We start from the raw sequence: 24,235 nt of genomic DNA, 5'->3' as shown, positions 1-24,235 counted from the left end.
GTCATATTTCCTTGGGTCTGAAAACTAGTACTAAATTTGCTTACTGCTCCTTCATTTTATCCTTCAAGGGGAAAAATTAATCTGTCTTAATTTGCTGTCACTCAGTCCTGTTGGCCTTCTCCTCAGCTGGGAGAGTAGGAGCCCTGCATGACCCGTCCTGTAGATAACCGTCCTCAAGGCCCTGTTATTTATGCAATTGCATAATTTACCATATAATGATCCCCATTATTATTATTATTATAATAATAATAATATGTTGATGGCCCTACATAATTCAGTAGTAGACCCACAGAAAGCATTGGCAATGTCTGAAGTGGGGAAGGGAAGGACTGGCAGTCCAAGAGAAGCTGTCCACAGAGTGGAGGCCAGACAAGTCAAGGAAAAAGTGAAGTACAAGAAAATTTGGCCAGACAGGCTGGGGAGAGGCACCCAGTATTATTGTTTACTCTGTCCAGACTAGAGGGCACCTAAGGGATATTACAAGTTAAAGCAGATTTCATACATCTAAAATAAATGTTTATTTTTATACATATATGTTTTAAACATTTACTTTTGATGTGTGTAGGTGAGATTGTCAAAGCCATCTTAGAGACTTAGATACACATCTTCCCTAAAAACGAATCCACATTGTAAGCCTCAGGATTTGTGTACTTGGAAAAGTTTCATCCAGAAGGAGCCCAGTGAAGTGGGGCTGAGGATCCAGGGAGAGGTTGAGTCATATGAGAAGAGCAGGAGCCCAAGACTGGCGAGAGAGCTGCTCCAGCTTTCTCCTCCAGGCTATTAAAATTTCAAATGTGATCTACTGTGGTAAAAGCTTTTGCTGCCAGCTCCAGACATTCTGCCGAGGAGTGGGTGTTTTGGGTGCTCAAGGAATGCAAGATCTTTTGTGAATTTGTGTCAGATACGATGGCTCAATAAATATTAGATAGACTCACTGTAGAAACTAGCTCCATGCATCTGTGTAATAACATGCAGTTTGTTTACTTGTAATTATGTTTGTGGGAATAACAAAGAGTTTATAGTTTCTCATTGTTCTCTATTTCTGGCAAAGACTTAAACAAAACAAAACAAAAAACCCCAACCACTCTTCCCCCAAATTCTTTTTTTGTCCTCATGCTGTTTCTCATTTGACTCCCAATAAAGATCTTTTGTTTATTGTGCGGTGTATTTTATTAGTGAATCTTGTGTCAGTTATTCCTATTCTCTCTTGCATAGTGTTACTATTCAGGTGTAAAAAGTGAGCAAGTGTTTCTTCTTTCTGACCTCTGTATCACATTTGCTCATTTTACTTGTCAAAACAAGATTTGGTGTTTTTTGGTTGCTCTTATAAGTTTAGCTTCAGCTCTGCGCAAAAATCATTAAGCTGCATTCTTCGTTTGTCCCTCTCCAAAGTTCACTGCCAACAATAACCATACTCATTCTGGTATTTGGCTGTTTTTGGAAATGAAGTTGAAAAAATAATAAGGAAGAAAAAGTTTGATTTTTCTTTAAGCTATTGCTTAAATATGAAGACACAGGATATGGTTTAAGCTGATGAAATTGACAGAAACTGATTAAATGTGTATCTGGAGTAGCAGAATATTTACAGTATATCTTGGCAGAGTTTCTCCTCTACACTTTACGTCCAAATCTCCATCTATCCACTAATCTCCTCTCTTTCATCCTTTTCTAGCCAGCTCTCACTCAAAATCCAAGAATGTCCAGGTCTCTGCATCTTCAAAAACTAAAAATGTCCATCTGCCTCTTCAACTATCACCCTATGCCTCTTCTGCCTTTCACTGTGAATTCATGGAAGACCATTTACAGCCATGGCCTGGAATTCCTGTTCTGCAGTTCCATCTTGGATCCTCTTCAGTTTGGCATCCTTCCTTTCTAGTTTACCAAATCTGCTCTCTCCAAGATTGCTACTGACATTTTCCTCTCCAAGTCTCAGGGACTCTAATCACTTTGATCTGTCTCCTATGTTTGACACTGTTTATTCTCCTTCTCAGCATTTTATCCTCCCCTGGCTTTCACAACTCTGTGCTCCTGTGGGTCTCCTACCTCTCCAGTAATTCCTGAGCATCTCTTGATGGTTTCTCCTCTTCTCCTTTCCTACCCTGTGTGGGATCTCAGAGGACTTCATCTTTGGCTTGCTCCTCTTCTTGCTTTATACCTTCTCACTGGGTGATCTCATCTGCTGACATGATTTCAACTACCATCTTTAGACCAATGACTCGCAAATCTGCTTCTTTCAATCCCATCTTGCATCTCAATCTGTCTCTAACATGTCCTCCTGAATGTCTCACCGTCAACTTAATTCTAACATAGCCAAACCCTCAGATATGATGCCAAAAAGAAATCGGCTAGCTTGACTAATAGATGAGGGGAAGATGGAAGTAGCTGGAGGTTACTTTATTTATAATCATTAGAAAAATATTGCGCATATAAAATATGACTACTAGTGTAAACCTGGAGTGACAGTGCTGTGAAATAAGCCCATAATATGTAGAGCCAGATCCTACTCCTGTGGACTTCAATTGCATTACTACAGGGGTCATTGTGTTTGTGTACCTATATAAACGTATTTGTGCTTATAAATTATATAATGCAAATAGTTTCACAGAGAATCAGCTCTGATTAAAATAAAGAGTCTTGCTGTATCTTTTTCAATGCAGCAAAATACATAGGTTGGGGTGAGAATCTGACATTGTCTTGTTGCTGTAGATAAGACAGCACTGTTTTGTACCGAGTCAAACAATCTTGCAGTACAATTGTGTGGCTGTAATTTTTTGGACAAGTTATAAATCCTGAAAATGAGTGTTTATAATAGAAACATATATAGCTCACAGAAGAAATTGTGCACATGTAGGGTTAGTTCTGCCCTCAGATACCATATTATAATCTCATTGACTTCCCCGTGAACAGGTCTGTGAGCAGATTTTGACCTGTGATCTGGAGACAGTGAGCAGAAGAGTCTCTTTTTTCTGTTTTCATCCCAAGAACAATAACTGGGAAGTACAATTGTACTCCAAGTAGATGTAAAGTGTCGATACACTGCTGGCCCCGTGTTCTCAACATGTCAGGAGTGTGGATTAAATGGCTTTTACTGAAGGGGGATAAATGTATCTCGTAATGTCATCCTATGTATTTGATTGCCATTTCATGACATACATGTATTGTTTGATACTAATATCTATTGTAAGTAAAATATTCTTTTCTCCCCTTCAGACAGCCTGTTTTCGAGAAGAGAGGGATGTACTAGTGAATGGAGATAACCAGTGGATCACAACATTGCACTATGCCTTCCAGGATGACAACTATTTAGTGAGTGTTCCTTTAAATATCTATTAAAGTGATTTTAGGCTTTTAGTCTGTGATATTGAGATACAGATATAGTGTGTGTGCAACAGTTAGCCCTATGGTTGAAATTGAATCTCCATATGCATCAAAACCTTGTCAAATGCATTATTAGTATGGAAACTAGTCAGGGAGTTTAGTGAATTTGGCCATGAATATCTCAAGATGCTAGTTTGCTTTGTTCTCTGTACAAGTCTGCAATTATTGGGCAGACTTCTGTAACCAGTAGTTATCAGGTAATCTGACTATTCATCCTTTGGGAGTGCTCTTGCAATTATATTACTGTACCTTTTCTATAATCTTGTCATTTACTTTGTCCCAATAATCCTGGTCTGAATGACAGAATGAAGTAGCGGTTAATTTTTTTCCTGCTATGAAATTAGAGGTAGATATAAAGTTTGTTTAATCTCCTTGATTATTGTTGTTCAATTTTGGAACTGGAACAGTCCTGTTGATTTGAAATTCACTCAACTGGGCTTTGGCAACGAGTAGAGAGGCATAATTTCAATTCTGAACCGTCTCCTCCTGTTGGCTGGGGGGCTTAACCACAAAAGTCCCAGAAGGGTACAGAAAGCCACGGTATACCTTAAAAAAGCCACTTTTTTTAAAAAAAAATCAATTTGCATAGAACTGAATATTATAATTGCAGATGAAAGTATATAAATAAGTTTTTGTTAAGAAGTATGTCTGAAATGTAATTGGAATGCCTTTTGGTTTTGTTCTGAAAAGCTTGGGTTGTTATGATGTTACTTAGCTGTTTAAAAACATAGTGGTTCGGTACTCTTCATAGTAAACTGAATTATTGCATGCTGATGCTGAAATTTAAGTTGATGTACATTTTAGAAATGTATTTGCATCATAAATTTTACTGAAAGAATCTAATCTTTCATATAACATTTAACTGTTAGGTAATATATAGGATTCAAGAAGGAAAATTAATTTATAAAGGATAATCAATTTTTACTAAATCTTTGTCATTTAAAAAAATAAATGTAGCACACTTGAATTGTGTTGCTAAGCTTATTGTATTTACTTTCTTGTCTTGTAAAGTACACTTGATACATACAATTTGGTAGTTTGAAGTCTTACTACTTCTGTTTAGCATTGTCATTAGTAGGTGTTATATATATATTTTTAAAATCCCAGTTTGCAACTAAGGGCTACTTCCTGGTCATTTCACAGATGAAGTCACATTAACTTCAGTAAGGTTACTGGAGTAAAGCAGGTATGATTTGGTCCTTAAGGTAAAGGAAATTCATGAATGTAGGACTTATAGAACTGGGACTTTTGGTCATGATCCTGCAATTGGATGCACTAGCACAGCCTCTTGCAATCTTGCAGCATTCCCTTAACTTCAGTTGGTCTTTGCACAGGTTCAGGTCTTTGCTTGTGTGTATCTGATAGCAGGATCATGGCCCAGGTTTTCCATTTCCTGATTGAGTAATATGGACCAGTAAAAACTATAACTGTGTTCTGACTGCTAGCGGTATTATTAAGAAAACATTATATGTTCAGTTGCCGCCTGCCAGAACTAATTTTAATCTAGCCTCTTTTCTTAATGTACTCGTTGAGCAGAGCCGCTTCCATTCTTTATCATTGATGGTCTGTTAAGGTGCTGGTTTTGCAAATAGAGTTTCATTTGGGAGAAAAAGGCAGGAAAACTGTCTGATTCTCAAAAACAACGAGGAGTCCTTCTGGCACCTTAGAGACTAACAAATTTATTTGGGCATAAGCTTTCGTGGGCTAGAACCCACTTCATCAGATGCATGGAGTGGAAAATACAGTAGCAGGTATATATACATAGTACATGAAAAGATGGGAGTTGCCTTACCAAGTAGGGGGGTCAGTCTAACGAGACAATTCAATTAACAGTAGAATACCAAGGGAGGAAAAATCACTTTTGTAGTGGTAATGAGGGTGGCCCATTTCAAACAGTTCTCAGTATTTTAATACGTGCTTTGAGTATATTATATACATATTATATACATGTGAAAAGTACCCGTGATACAGAATTTAGGCAGATCTATGACCTGAATTGAATGCCTTTGTGTTAAACTCCAGCAATAAATACATATTTAACAGCCTTAATTTGCACTTTTACCCTTTTAAACAGGTTTTTAAAAAATTGATTAGTTTGATTTTTAATTGTGGATGCATTGTGATGCTGTGCAGTAGTGACTTGTGCAGTACATAAAAATAATTACTAGATATGATGCGTCTGCACACTTTATAAAGGGATATATTGCCCAATTTATTGGTAGTGAAGTTTTTATTATAATGGAAAACTTCAATCTGCAGCTTAGTCAGCTCAGTTTTTCCTTAAATCTTTATTTTTTATTGTCACAACTGTGAAAGCACAAGTATAAAAAAATGTAAGGAACATTTTTGTGAAGAAGACTGACATACTATAAATATGCACAACTGAGTTGGGGTTACTGTGTCCTAGTGGCATCTTAATTTATTTCTACAGATGATATCTAAGTTTCCTTTTCAGCATATTGTATAGTCTCTTCTAAATTTCTCATGTACAGGTTTACTGCTATCATAAAAATTGAGGGTGTTTTAGCTGCTTGTTATCGGGTTACAATATTTTTCAGATTATTTGCTATAAAGTTACTCAGAAACTGGAGAATATTTTGAAGGACTAATATCGTAAACTAATACAAATGAAAATTTTAAGTTTTAGTTATATTTACTGTTCTATGCTAGAGTGTAGATAAATTCATATTTTGGTCCAACATTCATTCAGCAACTTCTGTGAAGTGAATTCTTTTTCATCATGGTATTTGTATTTTGTCTATTCACCATTAAAAGACAGTTTAAAAAAATTTGTAAAGTATATACAATGGCCTTGCTGGAGTTGCAGAATGAATTAATAATAATATTTGGACCTGCTCTGTTCCCTATTTCACGTTCTTTATGCTGACTTGTGACTCTTGTATGAATGTGGTATAAATGTGCACACTTGCTGATTTGATTCAGTTGTCACTCAAAGGATAGTCTTTTAGTGCTTGAAAAAAGTCATAATTTGGACGTTAGAGTATTTTTAAGTCCTTTTAGGAGTATGCTTCCTTTTTCACCTAATCTCTGTATACAAGAGTATTCACACAAGAGAATTAGATCTTAGAGAACTGACTTGAAATGAGAGAATCAGATCATCTTTGGTTGAAGGATTCTTTGGCTAACTCTCGTTTGGTCTGCCAAACGAGAACCAAGGAATTTATGTGCATAGCTGAGAATTCCTCAGGGTTGTATTGGGTAGAAAGGTGTATATACTTGATATATAAAGAATTTATATGGTCAGCTTTTAGTTCTTCTACTTTGCTCAGGATGGAACATGATGTAGGCACATAAGACATTTGGTGACCTCTACACTATTCAGCTGACAACATGAGAACTGACCAGCCAACCAACTTGTGAAATCCATTGAACTGCACCTTACTACTGTATAGATAAAGAACAGTTTAAAAATAGAAATCTGCTCTTTGTAATATTCTTTCTTTGATCTTCTTAACAATCTTGGTTTTAGAAGAAAAAAATAATACATTTATGTGAATGAATGATACTACTTGAGGCAGTGATTCGTATATTGTCCGAAGAATTCACTCCATTGTTGCATTAAAAATTCACCTTACAAATTTAACTTTGATCCTGAAAATATTCATGCACACCCTTAACTTCAAGCACATGATTAGTCCCAATGACTTCAATGTGACTACTTACAGGCTTGGGCGTTAGATGATATTTTGTTATCACTTTATTGCTTTTGTTACACCTGGAAAAATTTCTTTTATAATAGAATGAAGGTATAAAAGTGCTGTATAACAAGCAAACAAAAAAATCCCTTTGTATTTATGGTTGCATCAACTAAATTTTTTTTGAATGGCTTCCAAATAGATTGTGTTAAAAAGGGTGAATGATTGCTGTAGACAAATACACAAGATCCTGTTTCAGTGAAGAAAAAAGGAATGCTGTTGCAGTTTTTTCCAGCATTCTTTCTCAGCAATAAGTAGGCTTGACAGAATTCAATTTTTACTTATAATGTTGATGGCTAATATCAATGTTTATTTTTAAGCATTTTTTTCTGTTTTGATTGATGTAAATTTTCACAGAAATTATGGAGGAGGGTCAGAAAATAATTATTTAATGATAGTAGATGTTGAGATTCAAAAAGTTAAAGCTTTATAACAGTTAAAACACAAATTGTCATGATCACGTCTTATTAAGGTGAAAATATTTGTTGTCGGTTTGTGTGTGTGTACAGCAAAATTGATGTTTACCGACATTTACCAATAAAAATCTAATCCTAGCAATAACTAAAGAATGGATGGATGAGAGCAAAACCACTACACAGCAAATCAATTAATAACCATCACATTCTGTATACAACCACTGCAGCTTTTAAAAAGTATTACCTGGGAGGCTTTCTGATATTACAGATCTCATTTCATTGATTTTTTCAGAGCAGTGGTGACCATAGCTTATTTGCCTTGTGTAAGGCATGCTGGCAAGACATCTCGCAGCATAGCAGGTTTGCAACTCAATGGCAGACAGCAACACAGTAACATTTTGATTATCGATATTTTGAAGACTTTGTGGAAAGACTTTATTCATTTCTCCACAACAATTGGTAAATTAAAAAATGGTTCCCAGGAGGATGTCACAATATGTTTCAAGTTGTTACAGTCAGTGGAGTTCTAAAACACAGGATCCAAAACTACTTTTCTTTTCAACAGAATCTGTTTCCTCTTCAAACGGCGTCTAAAATCTTTCAACAAAAAACCTTAAGGATGACCAAATATGGAGGGGTAAACGTTATTCCTCACTGATGTAGACTCTAATGTTGGGGAGATCCCCCTCTCCCATTGTCTTGCTCACCTCTTAGGCGGGCAAGGCACAAGATTCCCCACCTGTCCTGAATTCCCCTGTGAAATTATTCTGGTTTTGGCAATCATTTTGTCCTATTTTAAAATGTTTTTCATTCCTCTGTTGCTGTTCAAAAGAAACACACACACAAAAAGGAAAATTGACTGACTGACTATGAAGGAACATCCATGAAATTGACTATCCACAAAATGTTGGCATTGAAGTTAGAAATAGGCAAATTGAAAATATACAGCACCATACCCTTGTGATATATTACTCCTAGATCACTGTATCCTACTGTAAAGAGAGATTATTGGAAACATGGATATACACTATTTTCCTTGAAAATAGAGAAATAGTAAATAAAGGAATGAACTTGAGTAAGAGACCGTCAAGTAGTATTGTGAATTTTGGTGGAAAATTTGATCAATTTATTAGTCTTTCATCATGATGATCAAGGTTATATTATCCTTGCTTTCTGTAATAGGTGTTGAAAAGTTTGGTCCTATGGAGATTATCCAGACAATTTTCAAACCCAGCTGGATGTTTTTCCAGGGGGACCCATACTGTTAGCAATCTTTGTCAACCATAAATAATTTTCCTATCCTCGACAGGGCCAGATAGTCTAATTACACACTGTATGTGGAACAATCCAAATTTGCATCCGAGTTTCACAGAAAAGGTATTGTCATGCCATCTGGAGTGGCTCATGAGTGTGAGTTCCAAACTCAGGGCTGACTGTCCAAGGAACAGGGCACAAACCCCAAACTGGCTGTATGTTCTATAATTAGATTTCACCTAGTAAGTACCAAGTGTGAACTCCTAAAGTACTGTAATAGCCTTAACATGGAGTCACAGACACTACTCTTAGGCACTCCCGTCTATCTTGCCACACAGGCAAGTTTGTCTCTGTGATAGATGGTCCCTTACACCAAAAATCACAACAATATTCAGGTTACTCCCAGTCCCAAAAGGACCAGTCTCTTACCCCAAGTCAACTGTATTTCAGCTCTTAAACCAAAGAGAATGCTTGTAGCCTATACTATAATAAATTATCAAAAGTTTTATTAACTAGGAAAAAGAAATGTTTACAAGGTTAAAGCCGATAAACTTACACAAATGAGTTAGTCTTAGATTTCAAAAGATAATATAGAGTTTACTTATTATAGAAGTTTCTATGTCCTTTATAGCTAACCCAAACTAAACACAGTTGGAGATCCCTTGCTTATGCCTAGAAATCTTTGCCCCTCAGAGATCAAGCAGTATAGAGATAACAATTTCTCCTTAACCAGGCACTTTTATTGCCTTCCCCCAGGGTTCATGCTGTGATGGGATGAGGGCTTGTGCACATACCACCTTCAGAGGTGTGGGGGAAGCAATCAACAAAGTCTTTTGTCCGTAGTGGCTTGTCTGATGTCTATAGACCTTCTTTTGTTGGGGAGGAGATAACACTTCTTGTGGTAAACTAGCATTTCACACTTGGTAATGCTTCTCTCTTCACTGTGGGGGATTGACAGTTTTAGCAAACATTTTTATAGTTACAGAGCAATCCTATAAGTAGGATTAACACATGCAGCATCCTACAAGCACTCCATAAAGTCTAAACACAAAACCATTCTTATAATTCTAATATCTATTTTAAGTATACTAGCACACAGGTAAGCCAGTCTGGTTTCCAGCTGTGCATTTGTCAGTGTTCAGTGAGGCATGGGGCCCTGGCAAGAGCTGGCATGGGGTCTGCCAGCGTCACAGATATTATAAGGGTTTTTCAGCAACAGTGATGGAAACACTTCGGCGATGATACGGTGCCAGTTTTGTTTATTCAGTTGCTGATGAAATTCCAGAAAATTAAACTTTTTTTTCTTTTCCCACTTTGCCTTTTCAGTGCTATCCCTGATTCCAGAGTCTCAGACCATGTCTACATGGAAGCAGTAAAGACTATGGAGATATGAATTGTAGAGTGCACTAATGTGTTGCACTCTAACTGCCCTGTGTAAAACCTGCTGGCGTAAACTAAAAGGCACACACTTTGTGTTGATGCTATCATCAACATGAATTAGCATATTTTTGTTCTCACCAGCGGAGTCTACAAGGAGCAGTTAGGGTGCAACACGTTAGAGCTCTCCACAGTTCACACCCCAGTAGTCCTCACTGTGTTGCTATGTAGACAAGCCCTTGGAGGACTTTTTAAGTTACAGAAAAATGAGGTACTCATAAGCCTCAAAAGTTTTTAGCTTATTTGATCTGTTTCAGGTCATCTTGACCATAAATTTAAATGCATTTTCAGAGTTTAGTTTGCATAATGTAGGAAAATGGAGAGGGGTTATGATCTCTTCAAAATCTGTGATCATCCCATCCAGTTGCAATCATATTTTATGTTTCATTGGGAAACACATTTACTTAACTTTAAATCAGTAAACTCAAAAATTGCTTTTCTCTGTGATTGAAATTACAAAATAGTAATCCCTTTCACTGTGTGTGGATATGCCCTATACTGTACACAATGTCAACAGCATATGGAATTATAATGTACTATGAACCAGCACTATGCATCTACAAGGACCCAGTACTATGAACAGGGAATCTGTTGGTCCTTCCCTATCCCAAGATTGGTTTAAGGTAAAGCATTTATTTTCTGAATGCAATCATTTAAAGGAGGTTGGGAAGAAGAAATTGCGTCAAACTAGAGAAACTGTTTTGGGAAATGTGTGGCCCCTAAATAAGATCCCGTGCTAACCCAATTTTTTTTCCCAGTTAATACTTTTAAGACTCTTGCATTCCACTTAAGGAGATTTTTATAAGAGAAACTGAGAGGAGTTCTTCGAGTGCTGTCCCTGTGGGTGCTCCACTCCAGGTGACGGTGCGTCCTGGCGCTGTTGATCGGAGATCTTTGGTAGCAGTGCCTGGTCGAGACGCATGCACTCAGCTGCTGTCTCGCGGTCTTGTTAGAGTCTGCCTGAGCATGCACGTCCCGCACCCCCCTCAGTTCCTTCTCAACCGTCCTCAGCTGAAGACGGGACTCAGGGCAGTGCTGATCCTCTTCCCTGGTCTCTGAAGGAAACAAGTACAAAGACCTAGAAATAATTAGTTAGTAACATTCCAGTTATTTCCCTTCCTTTAGAATAGTTACCTAGTTTAAAAAAAAAAACCACCTTCTTTTTCCTCAGGTTTGTCTTCCGTTGAGACACTCTCCCCTGGCATTCCTAGTGCAGGAATGCCAGGGTCTTCAGGATTTAAGAAATGTGCTTCCTGTCAAGACTGTATACCACAGTCCGACAGACACTTACGCTGTGTGAAGTGCCTCAGTGAGACACATGACCCTGCCAAGTGTGTTCATTGTACCAGCCTCAAAACCAGGGCTCGTTGTGACAGGGACTTGCGGCTGAAAATGCTCCTGATGGAAAAATCCCTATAGCCACCTATGGAGACAGGCAATAGCAAACTCTCTCCCTCACGCTCCCCGGCCAGATCTGAACCGATCGGGAGTGCGGCTTCACCCTCTCATGCGAAGAGTCAGGAAGCCCAACTGTCTCCATCCAGAGACTTTCAAAAGGGTAAAGGGTCTCCTGCGAGATCCTTACCCTCAGTGCTGACAGAGCTGAAGGCAGGCTCCTCCAACCGTCCCAGCACCTCAGCCACGCCTCGTGCAGAGGCAGGGACCCAACTTCCCGTATCGGGAAGGTCTCCTCAGCACCGAAAATAGACCTGGTGCCAACAGCGCGTTCTGCCCCGGTGCCAACAAGAACGTCAGCACCAAGCCTGCCTGCCACTCCAGCAGCAGCAGCAGCGGACCTCCCGCAGAGCGTCTACAAACAACCCGCGGCACCGGGGAAAACAAAACAGAAGTCAGTGCATGCTTCTGAGCACAGACCACGCTCAGCAGGATCACAGCCCAGGGAGCAGCAGCAGCAATTCTTAAGTCAGGACAACATCTCAGTGGCCACTCAGCCTGACTCTCCGCTCCTTGACACACAGTGCTCACTCTTTGACCAGCCGCTCTCCCCGCCTGACCTGGCTACCTTCACTGACAGCGAGCCTGATAATGCAACAGCAGGCAGAGTTCTCCCCACCTGCCTCTCCTCCTCCACTGGAACCTTTTGCACCTCAGGTCACGGCTCACAACCACCAGCCTCAGTTTCCCTACTTCGCCCCCTCGTGGGCGGCACCTAACTTCTCTTATCCCATGCCTTGTCCTCAGTGGTACCCTTGGCCAGCTCCTGCTGCCACTCATCCTCATGCTTCTTCCACCAGACCACAAGCTTCTTCTGCGCCTCTATCTCCAGCTCCATCTACTTCTAGAGCGCCTGAACCACCCTACCCCCCCAAAGGTGGGCTATGGACCACACCCTGATTCACGGACTCCTAACTCTCCATCAGCTCCAGATGGAGCCCTCATGCTTCTGCCTCCACAGAATGTGGACAACAATTCCAAGAACTTTTCAAGAGGGTGGCACTCAGCCAGGACATCCCTTTTAGAGGAGGTCCAGGAGACACTCTTCAAAATCCTCCAACCCTCTGCGCCCTCACAGATTGCGCTCCCCATAAACGAAACACTCCTAGAACCATCTGACACCCTCTGGCAGACTCCAGCCTCTATCCCACCAACTTGCAAAAAGGCTGAACGTAAATATTATGTTCCTGCTAAGGACGTAGACGTCTTATTTTCCCATCCACAACCGAATTCTCTTGTAGTGGATGCAGCGACACACAGGACGAAACAGCCGCACTACTGGCCCACGCTGCAAGACAAGGAACTCAAACGCCTTGACCTCTTGGGCCACAAGGTCTATACCTCCTCCACTCTGCAATTCAGAATTGCAAACTGTTCTGCCCTACGTGCAAGCTATGACTTTGACAGTTACAATAAACTCTTTGATTTTATCTCCCATATCTTGGAGGACAGAAGAGCAGACTTTAAGTCAGTCCTTGTCGAGGGCCAATTGGTCTCCAGAACGGCCCTACAAGCATCTCTAGACATGGCGGACACAGCAGACCGCACTACCGCAACTGCGGTGGTTATGCGCAGATCTTCCTGGCTGTCTGCATCCGGTATCCCCAAAGACCTGCAGACCAAAGTGGAGGACCTCCCCTTTTGATAAAGATAAGCTTTTTTCCAAAAAAACAACAACACGATGAAGTCCTTCACACTATGAAAGACTCTAGAGCAACTCTGCACACCCTGGGCATTTACCCATCCCTTCCCAGGAGACAACGGTATCAACCTTATCAGAGGCCACGCACACAACACTATCACTGGCCCCAGCCCAGACCATACGATATAGCCAGGAATTGCACTAGACCTCCTAGGCGCAGACACCAAGAGTATTCTCCAAGACCCTAGCCGTAGTTGTGGCCCACCTCGGCAGACACGGGATATACTTTTCCCCTACGGAGACGATTGCCTCATCAAAGACAACTCATACGACGAGTCATTATGAGCTACCCATTTCACCATCTCCCTCTTCCGCAGCTTAGGCCTGCAAATAAACTTCCCAAAATCCACCCTGACACCTACACAACGGATCGAATTCATCGGAGCTCACCTGGACTCAATCCGAACCAGAGTCTCACTCCCACACAACAGATTCCACGCTATTACACATCTCATACGCATGCTCTCCGTTCGTCCCAGAATACAGGCAAGAATTTGCCTAAAGCTCCATGGCCACATGGCAGCCACCACCTTCGTGGTGAAGTATGCCAGGCTGCACATGAGATGTCTTCAGGGTTGGCTCAACTCCAGCTACAAACCCAGCAGACACAGCTTCTGCATGATGCTAACTCCTCCAGTGAACGTACTAGCTTCCCTACAATGGTGGACAAGACCAGAGAACCTCTGCATGGTGTTCCCTTCCAGCAACACTCCTCGGCACTTATGCTCACCATGGACGCTTCCCTGATTGGTTGGGGAGTGCACCTGGGGGGGAACACAACACAGGGCCGCTGGTCCTGGCCAGAGATGCGTCTGCACATAAATCTTCTAGAGCTCAGAGCAGTGAGACAAGCCTGCCTTCACTCTCTCCCCCTCATAAAGAACAAATCTATCTGGGTCCTAACGGACAATATAGCATGTGTGTTTTACATCGACAGACGGGGGGAGCACGATCACACTCCCTATGCGTGAAGGCCATCCGATTGTGGAATTGGTGCATACAATACCACATAGAAATTACTGCTTCATACCTACCCGGATGTCACAACACTACAGCCGACACACTCAGAAGACACTTCTCCAAAGAACACGAATGGGAATTACATCCCATGATACTACAACAGCTCTTCTCCCACTGGGGCACTCCGTCGATAGACCTCTTTGCCACAGCCCAGAATCACAAATGCCACCTATTTTGCTCCAGAGCGGGATTTGGGACTGCATCCCTAGGAGTCGCATTCCTCATCCCGTGGAACAACTCTCTCATGTACGCCTTTCCACCGATCCCTTTGATACACAGGATTCTACGCAAGATCAGAGACAACAAGGCCCAGGTCTTATTGCTCCAGCTTGGTCAAGACAGACATGGTATCCTTACCTGCTCCGCATGTCCATCTGTCCTCTGTGGACTCTCCCCAACAGACCAGATCTGCTTTCTCAGGACAATGGTCAGCTTCTTCACCTGCAGCTCCAGAAACTCCACCTGACGGCGTGGTTCCTTCATGGTTCCAGACCCACGAACTAGCATGTTCTGAGCAAGTCCGGTATGTCCTCCTGCATAGTAGAAAAGACTCCACTCATAAGACTTATCTGCAGAAGTGGAAATGCTTCTCCATGTGGTGGTCCCATAAATACTTGACACCCTATACTGTGACCCTCCCTAACATCCTAGACTACCTTTTAAAACTAAAACAGGACGGGCTATCACTCAGCTCTATCAGAGTACACCTCGCGGCCCTCACCACCTTCCATGATTTTCTGGATGAATATTCACTCTTTGCCCACCCCACCATAAAACGCTTTCTCACGGGCCTGAAAAATCTCTACCCTGAGATCTATCCATCAGCAGCTGCCTGGAATCTCAACCCTAGTTCTTCGCGATCTTATGAAACCTCGCTTCGAGCCCTTAGCTACCTCCTATTTTCTCCACATGTCTACGAAGGTAGGTTTTTTGGTTGCTATAACATCAGCAAGGAGAGTAGGGGAAATAAGCGCTCTGATGGCCTACCCTCCTTACACAGTCTTCTCTAAAGATAAAGTTACCTTGCGACCCCACCCTAAATTTCTCTCTAAGGTGATGTCCACCTTCCACCTTAACCAACCAATATACTTACCTGCATTCTATCCCAAATCTCATTAGACTCCGCACGAAGCGGCTCTACATACCCTTGACGTCAGACGAACAATTGCCTTTTATCTAGACAGGACTAAACCATTTCATAAGTCCCCGCGGCTATTTGTCTCCACTACTGAGAGATTGAAGGGTGCGGCTATCTCTAAGCAACGCCTTTCCAAGTGGATCTCTGACTGCATCAGCTCCTGTTACCGCATTCAGAATGCCCAACCACCCGAAGGCATCAGAACTCATTCTACTCGAGCTATGTCAACATCCATTGCCTTCCTCCATAATGTACCTATTCCTGATATCTGTAAGGCGGCCACGTGGACATCTGAATATACATTTACCAAACATTATGCTATCATGCAGGATATCACGGCAGACACCATAGTAGGCCACACAGTATTGTCTACAGTCGTCACTGCCGCAACTCCAAAGTCCCACCAGCCATAGTGGGTACTGCTTCACATTCACCTGGAGTGGAGCACCCACAGGGACAGCACTCGAAGAAGAAAAGGTTACCTGTGGGTGCTCCACTCCCCACCTTCCTCCCCTCTACTTTGGAGTACTATTCTGATGTCTCTACGGTAGAGAAGGAACTGAGGGGGGATGCGGGACGCGCGTGTTCAGGCAGACTCTAACGAGACCGCGAGACAGCAGCTGAGCGCGTGCGTCCCGACCAGGCACTGCTACTGAAAATCTCCAATCAACGGTGCCAGGACGCACCGTCACGTGGAGTGGAACACCCACAGGAACACACATCTCAAAGAACCTCAGTTACTGCAAGGTGAGTAATCTTCTCATCTTAACTTCATGATCTTGTCTGTTTGATTCTGGAATGATGAACCAGACAGACACTTTCCCTGTCTTGTTGTTTAATTTTTTTGGACATAGGTAAATATGAAATCTTTACAAAAAAAAGATTTGCTAAAAACAAGTTTATGGTTTGCAGGATAACAAGGAATGTCAAAGGTTATTTGAAAAATTACATTTATGAAGGCTATTTTTTTTAAATGCTTCTTTTAATGTTTTGTCTCCATTTTAAGAAAATGTCATGATGAGCACTTCAGTGGTGTCTAAAGTATTAATAATTGTCTGCAGTCCCTTAGCTATACTTGGATTGTATTGGTCTTTGAGTCATTGTGTAAACAGTTTTTTTTTTCTTTGTGTCTCCCACCCCTCCCCTTTACTCACAGTACCTGGTTATGGATTACTATGTTGGAGGAGATCTGCTCACCCTGCTTAGCAAGTTTGAGGACAGGTTACCTGAAGATATGGCTCGTTTTTATTTGGCTGAAATGGTGATAGCGATTGATTCTGTACATCAGTTACATTACGTCCACAGGTAAGGAAATCCAGCTCAGAAATACAGAGATGACTTTAACACTGTGTATTATGGACCACTTTCTGCCGTTCTAACATAACAAAACTCCTGTTAAGTTAAGGGGAGTTTTACCTGAGGGCAAGATTTTGCTTTAGTGGTCAATTAAAGTGGGAGCAACTGGCAAATGTTGACTGTAATGGTGACCACTGTATATGCGGCTTCATCTTTTGGAAGTTCAAAACTGTTGCCAGGCTTCTTCGACATGCTTAAAGATATTTCTTGAAAACCCAAGAACATGTGCAAGCGTGGTCATTGGCATATTCTAAATCAATGTGCATGTTTTTATTTATTAAATTATGTGTTTCACAAAATATGGCTCTGATCCTGCAGTGTGATTTGCTAACTTGGACACCAGACATCTGTGCAGAATCCTGGAGGGTGGGTCACATTGCAGGATCAGGTCTTATGCTTGGAATGTGTCTCTTGTTTAGTTTCTTCTGTGCATAAATAATTTGAAGCACAAAATTAAGTGTTGGAATTTTTTATTTTAGTTTTGGATTTGGTAACATAATTTCTAGCAATCTACTGCTGGTGGTGACTAAGTCATTTTGTGCAAATAACTTAAAGCATTTGAACTTAATTTAAATGTAATGTCAAATGTGGTGCATTAGTTTGATGTATAAAAATGGCTCATTCCTGCCATTGCTTTTAACAGTGTTCTTGCTGACTTCAGTAACAGCTTCATAATGATGGCAGTGGCAGTTCCAGAATGATAGTAGGATACTGCCTAAAGAGAGAGAGTGGGATGTCCAAAATGATTCAACATTGAGCTAACTTTGCTCCCACTGAAGTTAATAGTAAAACTCCTAGTAAAACTCCCATTGGTTTCAGTTGGAGCAGAGTTAAGTTAACTACATGTAAGCCCTTTTGAAAATTCCACCCAAGACTCCTTTTGAGCACAAGCAACACTAGTGATTGTTTGACCATTCATATTGGCCTGATCTCTTCTCCAGAAATGATCAAAAGGTTGTCCTTGGGATCCATTTCAGTTTAGCATGAGTTTGGTATGAAAAAATGTCCTAATGATTGATTTTATTTTGATTTGAGGTTGCTCTTCATGAAAGGGTTCTAGTAAGGAGCACCTTGTGAGTTTATGTTGGTAAGCTCTGATTTGTCTTGCTTAAGCATTGAATTAGGCATCATCGGAAGGGGTTTGTCAGGTTCCTCATTTCTCATGTGAAATGTGTTTGAAGTCTTGTGACTCACCATTTCCAGAGGAGAAAAGAGCTGGTTGTTCTGTCAAGGGACTGAATTTATGTGGAAAGGAGTTCTTTGTGAAACTTCCTAATGGAAAAGACCCATTAAAAGTATCTTATTTATGATCTTTGTGAATTCAAATGATTTCAAGTGTGTGTCTTTGAGAGGTATGTGTTCTTAAATCATTTTGCACCCGTTCCAAAGCTCATTGACGTCGATGGAAAGACTGCCATTGACTTCAATGGGCTTTGGATCAGGCTTTTAAAAAGTAATGTGTGTGTGAATTGTTGAGCCTGCTGACTATGACTATTTTTGATGGCAGTGAAAGAGCATTTCAGATGTTAGCTAGGTTGCTAAACTTTTTCTCATAAGTCGGCCTGTAGAGTAGCTGCAGTTTTCAGAAAAATAATTTAAGACTTTTCTTTCAGAAGAGCCATCTTGTAATTCCTGTACTGGTAGTACATAATGTACAACATAGGTGACATTTCCATCTTCAAATTGTGTATGTCCCTAATGTTAAATGGATTTGCATGTGAACTTGTGATACACAATTAAATGGCATCCTATTGGAGTTTTACAGCAACAGAACTGTTAGATTTGAAGATAGATGCTTGTAGGAATCAGTGTATGGACATATTAACTTACCCACACGTATTACAAAATGGACAGTCCTTTTGTATTATTATTTGCAGCTTTGCCAGTGAGCTGCATGTAGCATATTCATAAATCTTCTCTTTAAGGTCAGTCCAAAAACGACACTTTTTATAATTCAAATAGAAGTAACACACAGTGTGTTTATAAGGAAAAAAGCTTTTTGCAAAGATGAAAAATTCAAAAGGGCCTTGAGTAAGTGTTAACTGATCAGCCTTTGAAATGTGACCCATTTCCCTGTTACTTTATTGAGATGTTTGCAGCTGTTACAGCAGAAGAAAGGAAAACATTTGTAAGTGCCAGCAGTGCTCTTTCCTGAAAGAATAACCCTGGTGGCCTCCTCCTTTGGAGGGGCGGGGGAGGGCATGTTGTGGGAGGTGGAGGGCAGAGGAAAGGCAAAAGAGAACAAATATTAATAGAAAGTGATAATGTAATATCTGTTGTGGCAGTACTTCTGATAGATAAGCAGTATTCATAGGGATTTGAACTGTGTAAGTAGCTGGTGAATTAGAAACATCATATTTCATACATCTTTCTTTCAAGGTTATTTTGCTATAAGGATTCAGAACTCTACAGGGTTTTATTATTCTTGCTTTTTTGGTGTCCCAGTTCTTTCAGGACAGATTTTCACATTGACCACAACCAGTCTCAGAGTCTGTGATGAGAGCACTTCCCCCTCCTGCCTATATTTCTTTTATACTTTTTTTTTATCCTTATTCCTCATCCCTTTTATCTTTATCCTTCATCCCTTCCAGTCTTTTCTACTGTTCTGTTCAATAATTGCTTTTGTATTCTAGCTATAGAAAGTGTAGTTTTTCTGGAGAATGGTGTTGATCACCATGATAGTTATCCTGCAAGATAACCCAAGAGTTACACCCAAGCCATTGTTTTCCTTCCAAAATGGACTATCAGGAGAGCTTATGGACATGAAACACAAGCAACCTTAGCGCTATGCGCCTCTGAAACTATAAACTATTGCAGAGCTCCTCAGCTTTGTGTTGCTGTGCTGCAAGTCCTTAGGCAATTTCTGAGCTGGCATTGCTGGATTGCAGAACCCTTATTTGGAAGGCTGTAAAGTCTAGCGAGTGGTAGGTGTTAACTAATATGTAGCTTGTGTGTGTGTATCTGCACTATATATGTATATACGGTGCAGATAGATACACACACATATGTGTATATATACTAGCACGCGCTCTCTCTCTCTCTCTCTCTCTCTCTCTCTCTAAACATCTGAAAAGAGCTGCGTTCAAACTTACATGAGGATATTTCACTTCTGCTCATGAATTTCAGGGAACAAATTATGCTGTGGGTTACCCCTTTGTTTTATCAAACTCATAAATTCTAATAATCATTTAACTGCATTTTCTAGTAATACATAGGTTAACTATTTTATTCTTGGTGCAAGTCACTAATGTGTAATGCGTTAACCAATGGCATTGAGAGCTCCATGACTGACTCAGGAAATATTACTTTACATGAATTACCTTTAATTGAACATGGCTGCATATATACTTCCTGCCTGATTGTGCAGCCCTTACTCAAATAAGACTTCCTTGGGAGCTCATGTAAGGACTGTGTTTATCAGTGGTACCTATATAATTTATTATTTTTTAAAAATTATTAAATTATGTTCTTTTGGGAGTAGGCCAAGGTTGAATATTGCCTTGTGCCATTTGTGTGTAAGCTATATTTTTCTGTACAGTATATGGTTTTACATGTAGGCAAGAGAAACACTGTAAAGCAAGAGGAAAATGAAAAGGATCATAGCATCTTCATTATGTTTCTGATGAAATCTCTCAACTTGTATTAATGCTAGTTTGGTTTTAAAAAGTTTTTCTGTTTCCACTGTGATTAGGAGTAAATCATTCCCTTTCATATGCATTGCCAGGCTCTGCTTCCATGCATCATTGAGTGTTGAGATGGGAGTGAGGGTCAAATATCTTTGTCTTGAATTAGGTAGTTAGTCTTCATTACTGCATGTACAGCAATATGGCTGGCATCATGTCATGAACACATGGAATTAGTGTCTCTTTTTTCTGTGAGATTTTAGACTAGCCTTTTGCTTAAATTAATGCCGAGCCATTGACTATGGGTTGACTTGAGTTATTTAAATTAACACACTACAGTAATATAGATCAAAGATTTCACTTGAGGATAAATGTAACTTTTCATGATGCTCTTTACCTGGGTTGAAAGACTGCTATGTACAGTTAGAGACAGGGCTGTGCTGTAATCCAACCTCTTGTATATTCCATGAACCATGTTCTGATCCTGCTGGAGAATGGTGATATAGGTGGTCATCCTGAGTCCAAAGTACATAAATCTCTGCCTTCTCTTGTGTTTGACACATGTCAGCAGCCTTTTTATACTGAATAACATTCAGGAATTTGTGAGTGATTGTGTTTTGCATTTTTTTTAAAATCCACTCACTTGATACTGGTCTAAAAACAAAATAAAAATATTTGTCCATTAATATTGCATGATAATATTCATTTGTTAATATTTTGTTTTCATTTCACTCTGCATTTAACTTCTGCTAGTTTATATTTTTTGATAAATTATTATATTCACATAATCTGAGACTCCACTACAAGATGGAAAGGGTCCTATTCTAATCCAAGCAATGGCAAAGATTAAAACCATAATTCAAGTGTATCCTCCTTAGTTTGTGCTAATTTATGGATGCTTATTGGGTGGCCTGCAGAAGCCTTTTACTGTATGTAGATAGAAGCTCAGAAGCCAGTTGAGCAGATGCTAAAACAGATTCATAAAGTTAATGGACACTTCCATAATAGCAATAACAATTAATTTTATTTCTAGAGCTTTTCTTCCCTCTGCGCTCAAGCTGTTTTGCAACAATTCATATTAGAACAATACAGTATGGAGAAATGTGTTCAAACTTTTTCTATACTAACTTGCCAAGAAGTGAAAGTTTCTTTTTAAGAAAAATGTTCTTCACTGTAGGTGGTTAAAGCTCCCCTTGAAGAATAGTTATTATCCCTAGGTCCCAACTCAGCACTTGAATTATGCATGTATATTCCATTGACTGCACTGAGAGCTCTCTGAATGTACCCAATGGGACTTCCATTGAAGAGTTTGACATCTTAAATTGGAGTTTTTGAACAATAAAACCTTTCATTTAATTGTAAAACCACAGTTCTGGTTCCAAAGATAAATAAGAAAAGCCTTTTAAGTTGATATTTGTCAAATAGCAAAACAAGATAATTCTGAAGCAACTGTGTTGCTTAGTGATGAGAGAAGAGGACTAGTTTTTGGGTTCTGTTTTCAGCTCTTCTAATGACTTGCAGTTTGACCATGATTGAGTAACTTAAACTCCTGTCAATATGCTTATTTTACTGAAAAGTAAATACGATAACACTGAAAAATACTATAAAGGGGTGCTGATGATGAATTAGTTAATATTTATGAAATACTTTAAATCTTCAAAGGGCTACACTATGTAAACATGACTGACAACTAAGCCATTCTTTAAAGAGAAACAATAGCTTATAGATTTGTAGATTTGTACTTCCATCACTTAAGTTTGTTGAACTGAAATTCAGCATTGTTTGTTACTCCTCTTGGGGCCAAATTGTGTCATCAGATGCCTCTACATGACCATGATGAAGATCATTAGGAATTGTTTATGCATGCAAACCCAAAATTTGGGCCCATGACTAGACATTTTTGCATTGTTTGGTCCCTCTTCTTTGAGCGCAAATTTCAAAAGTAACTAAAGCTAAATCTTGTTACATAGGATTTCTGTTTTCTGTGTCACCAACCAGCTTGTATATAGCCTTTAACTCAGTGAGATTTAGGGTAGACAGGCTACAAAAAATATTTGCAGCAAACACATCTTTGAGGGGTTGGGGGTGGGGAAGGTCTACTCTGTTTTGTATGCTCCTGGCATATTAAGTCAACATTGTTTTTCCTAAAACATGGCCCGATGGCTGTCTCTTTGAATTTCCTTTTGCAGTTTTTTAGCTCAACTGACTCCTAAAGACTCAATTAAAGTTCATTCAATTATGAAGTTGTGTCACTGACATCCATCAGCTTCCAGTTGATACTTCTAAATGTAAACTGTATGACACCTACCTGGAGTTTGTTTTGTGCTTTTTCAAAACAATGTCTGATAAGGTCTCTGTCTTACGAAGGTGATTTCTTTCCTGAGGATCTGCTTTAGGGAAACATTGCAACTTGCTTAATTTTAAGTGTTCAGTTAAGCATCCTTCCTGAATAGGGATGCTTTTCTGAATCAGAGCCTGAGTACTTAGCTCATATATTTCATTTCACTGGCCACATCAGGGCTGATACTGTGAGGTGCTGATCAACTTCTGAGAGGTGCTGAGGGTCCTCAACTCCCAATGACTCTAAAGATAATTGAGGATTCTCAGCAAGTTAGACATATTGAAATCAAAGCTTTGTTCATTCCTCTTCTTTTGTATTTATTTGTATTTAGAGCAGAGTTCTCTAGCTAGCCACTTCATGCAAAAATCTGGAGTATTTAATATAAAACAGGGTGTCTGGTTCTGCAAGGTGAGTTCTCCACCTCTCCTTGACTTCAAAGAGAGCTCATAGCAGTCACAAGCTCATTTGCAGGCTTGGGCTCACATTTTTACTTCCATTTGACAATTCTTAACTTTTGTAACTTTTTTTTAAAGCAACATCAAAAGATCTTATGTCCTTTTTTTCAATCTTATTTTAACACTTCAGCTCTTGAACTGTGCTATACTTCCTGGTGTATAGCTCTAGCATAGGGGACATACCAGGGTGGGGCTGGGCATGGTGGGGCGGGTTGAGGTTGGGCTGCACCATTGTGGAGATTTCAGGCAGCACTGTCTGGTCCATGGAGTAGCCTAAGAGGCTGCCGTTAATTTAAGCCTCTAGGTCTGTCTAAATTACACCAGAAGTGTCTTCAGCTCCCAGAGCAGCCCAGCATCAGGAGGGTACAAAGGTGGCTTAAATCCACCTTAGCTCTCACCTCTTGCTGGGCTGCAACTTCTGTGCCTCTTACAGCACGGTTGGCCAACCTGAGCCTGAGAAGGAGCCAGAATTTATCAATGTATATTGCCAAAGAGCCACAGTAATACCGCAGCATCCCCCCCATCAGTCCTCCCCCCGCTCCCAGCGCCTCCCACCCACTGGCAGCCCTGCTGAGCAGCGCCTTCCCCTCCCTCCCCACACCTCCCGATGAGTTGTTTCGTGGCATGCAGGAGGCTCTGGGGAGGAGCGGGGAGGAGCGAGGGCATGGCAGGCTCGGGAGGGGGCGAGAAGGGGTGGAGTGGGGGCAGGGCCTGTGGCAGAGCCAGGGGTTGAGCAGTGAGCACCACCCAGCACATTGGAAAGTTGGCGCCTGTAGCTCCAGCCCCGGAGTCGGTGCCTATACAAGGAGCCGCATATTAACTTCTGAAGAGCCGCATGTGGCTCCGGAGCCACAGGTTGGCCACCCCTGTCTTAGAGGTTCAAGGCCACACAATGACTCATGGCACACAATACATGGATTAAAAGCTGGCTAACTGATCGGGAA

At 40.5% G+C, this 24,235-nt stretch overlaps 1 protein-coding gene across 4 annotated transcripts in view; it reads left to right on the top strand.

Moving 5' to 3' along the window:
- CDC42BPA (CDC42 binding protein kinase alpha) overlaps positions 1–24,235 on the top strand; it is a 323,508-nt gene that overhangs the window by 118,367 nt on the left and 180,906 nt on the right. For all 4 annotated transcript variants that reach the window (XM_065400287.1, XM_065400286.1, XM_065400285.1 and 1 more), the window contains exons 4-5: positions 3,211–3,306; positions 16,673–16,821. In XM_065400287.1, coding sequence (XP_065256359.1) covers positions 3,211–3,306; positions 16,673–16,821 — 245 coding nt within the window. The remainder of the gene's footprint in view (positions 1–3,210; positions 3,307–16,672; positions 16,822–24,235) is intronic.

The sequence above is a fragment of the Emys orbicularis genome, chromosome 3 (genome assembly GCF_028017835.1).
Source record: "Emys orbicularis isolate rEmyOrb1 chromosome 3, rEmyOrb1.hap1, whole genome shotgun sequence".
Lineage (NCBI taxonomy): Eukaryota > Metazoa > Chordata > Testudines > Emydidae > Emys > Emys orbicularis.
Note: the sequence above shows the minus strand (reverse complement) of the source record. Positions and strands in the feature narration are given on the sequence as shown.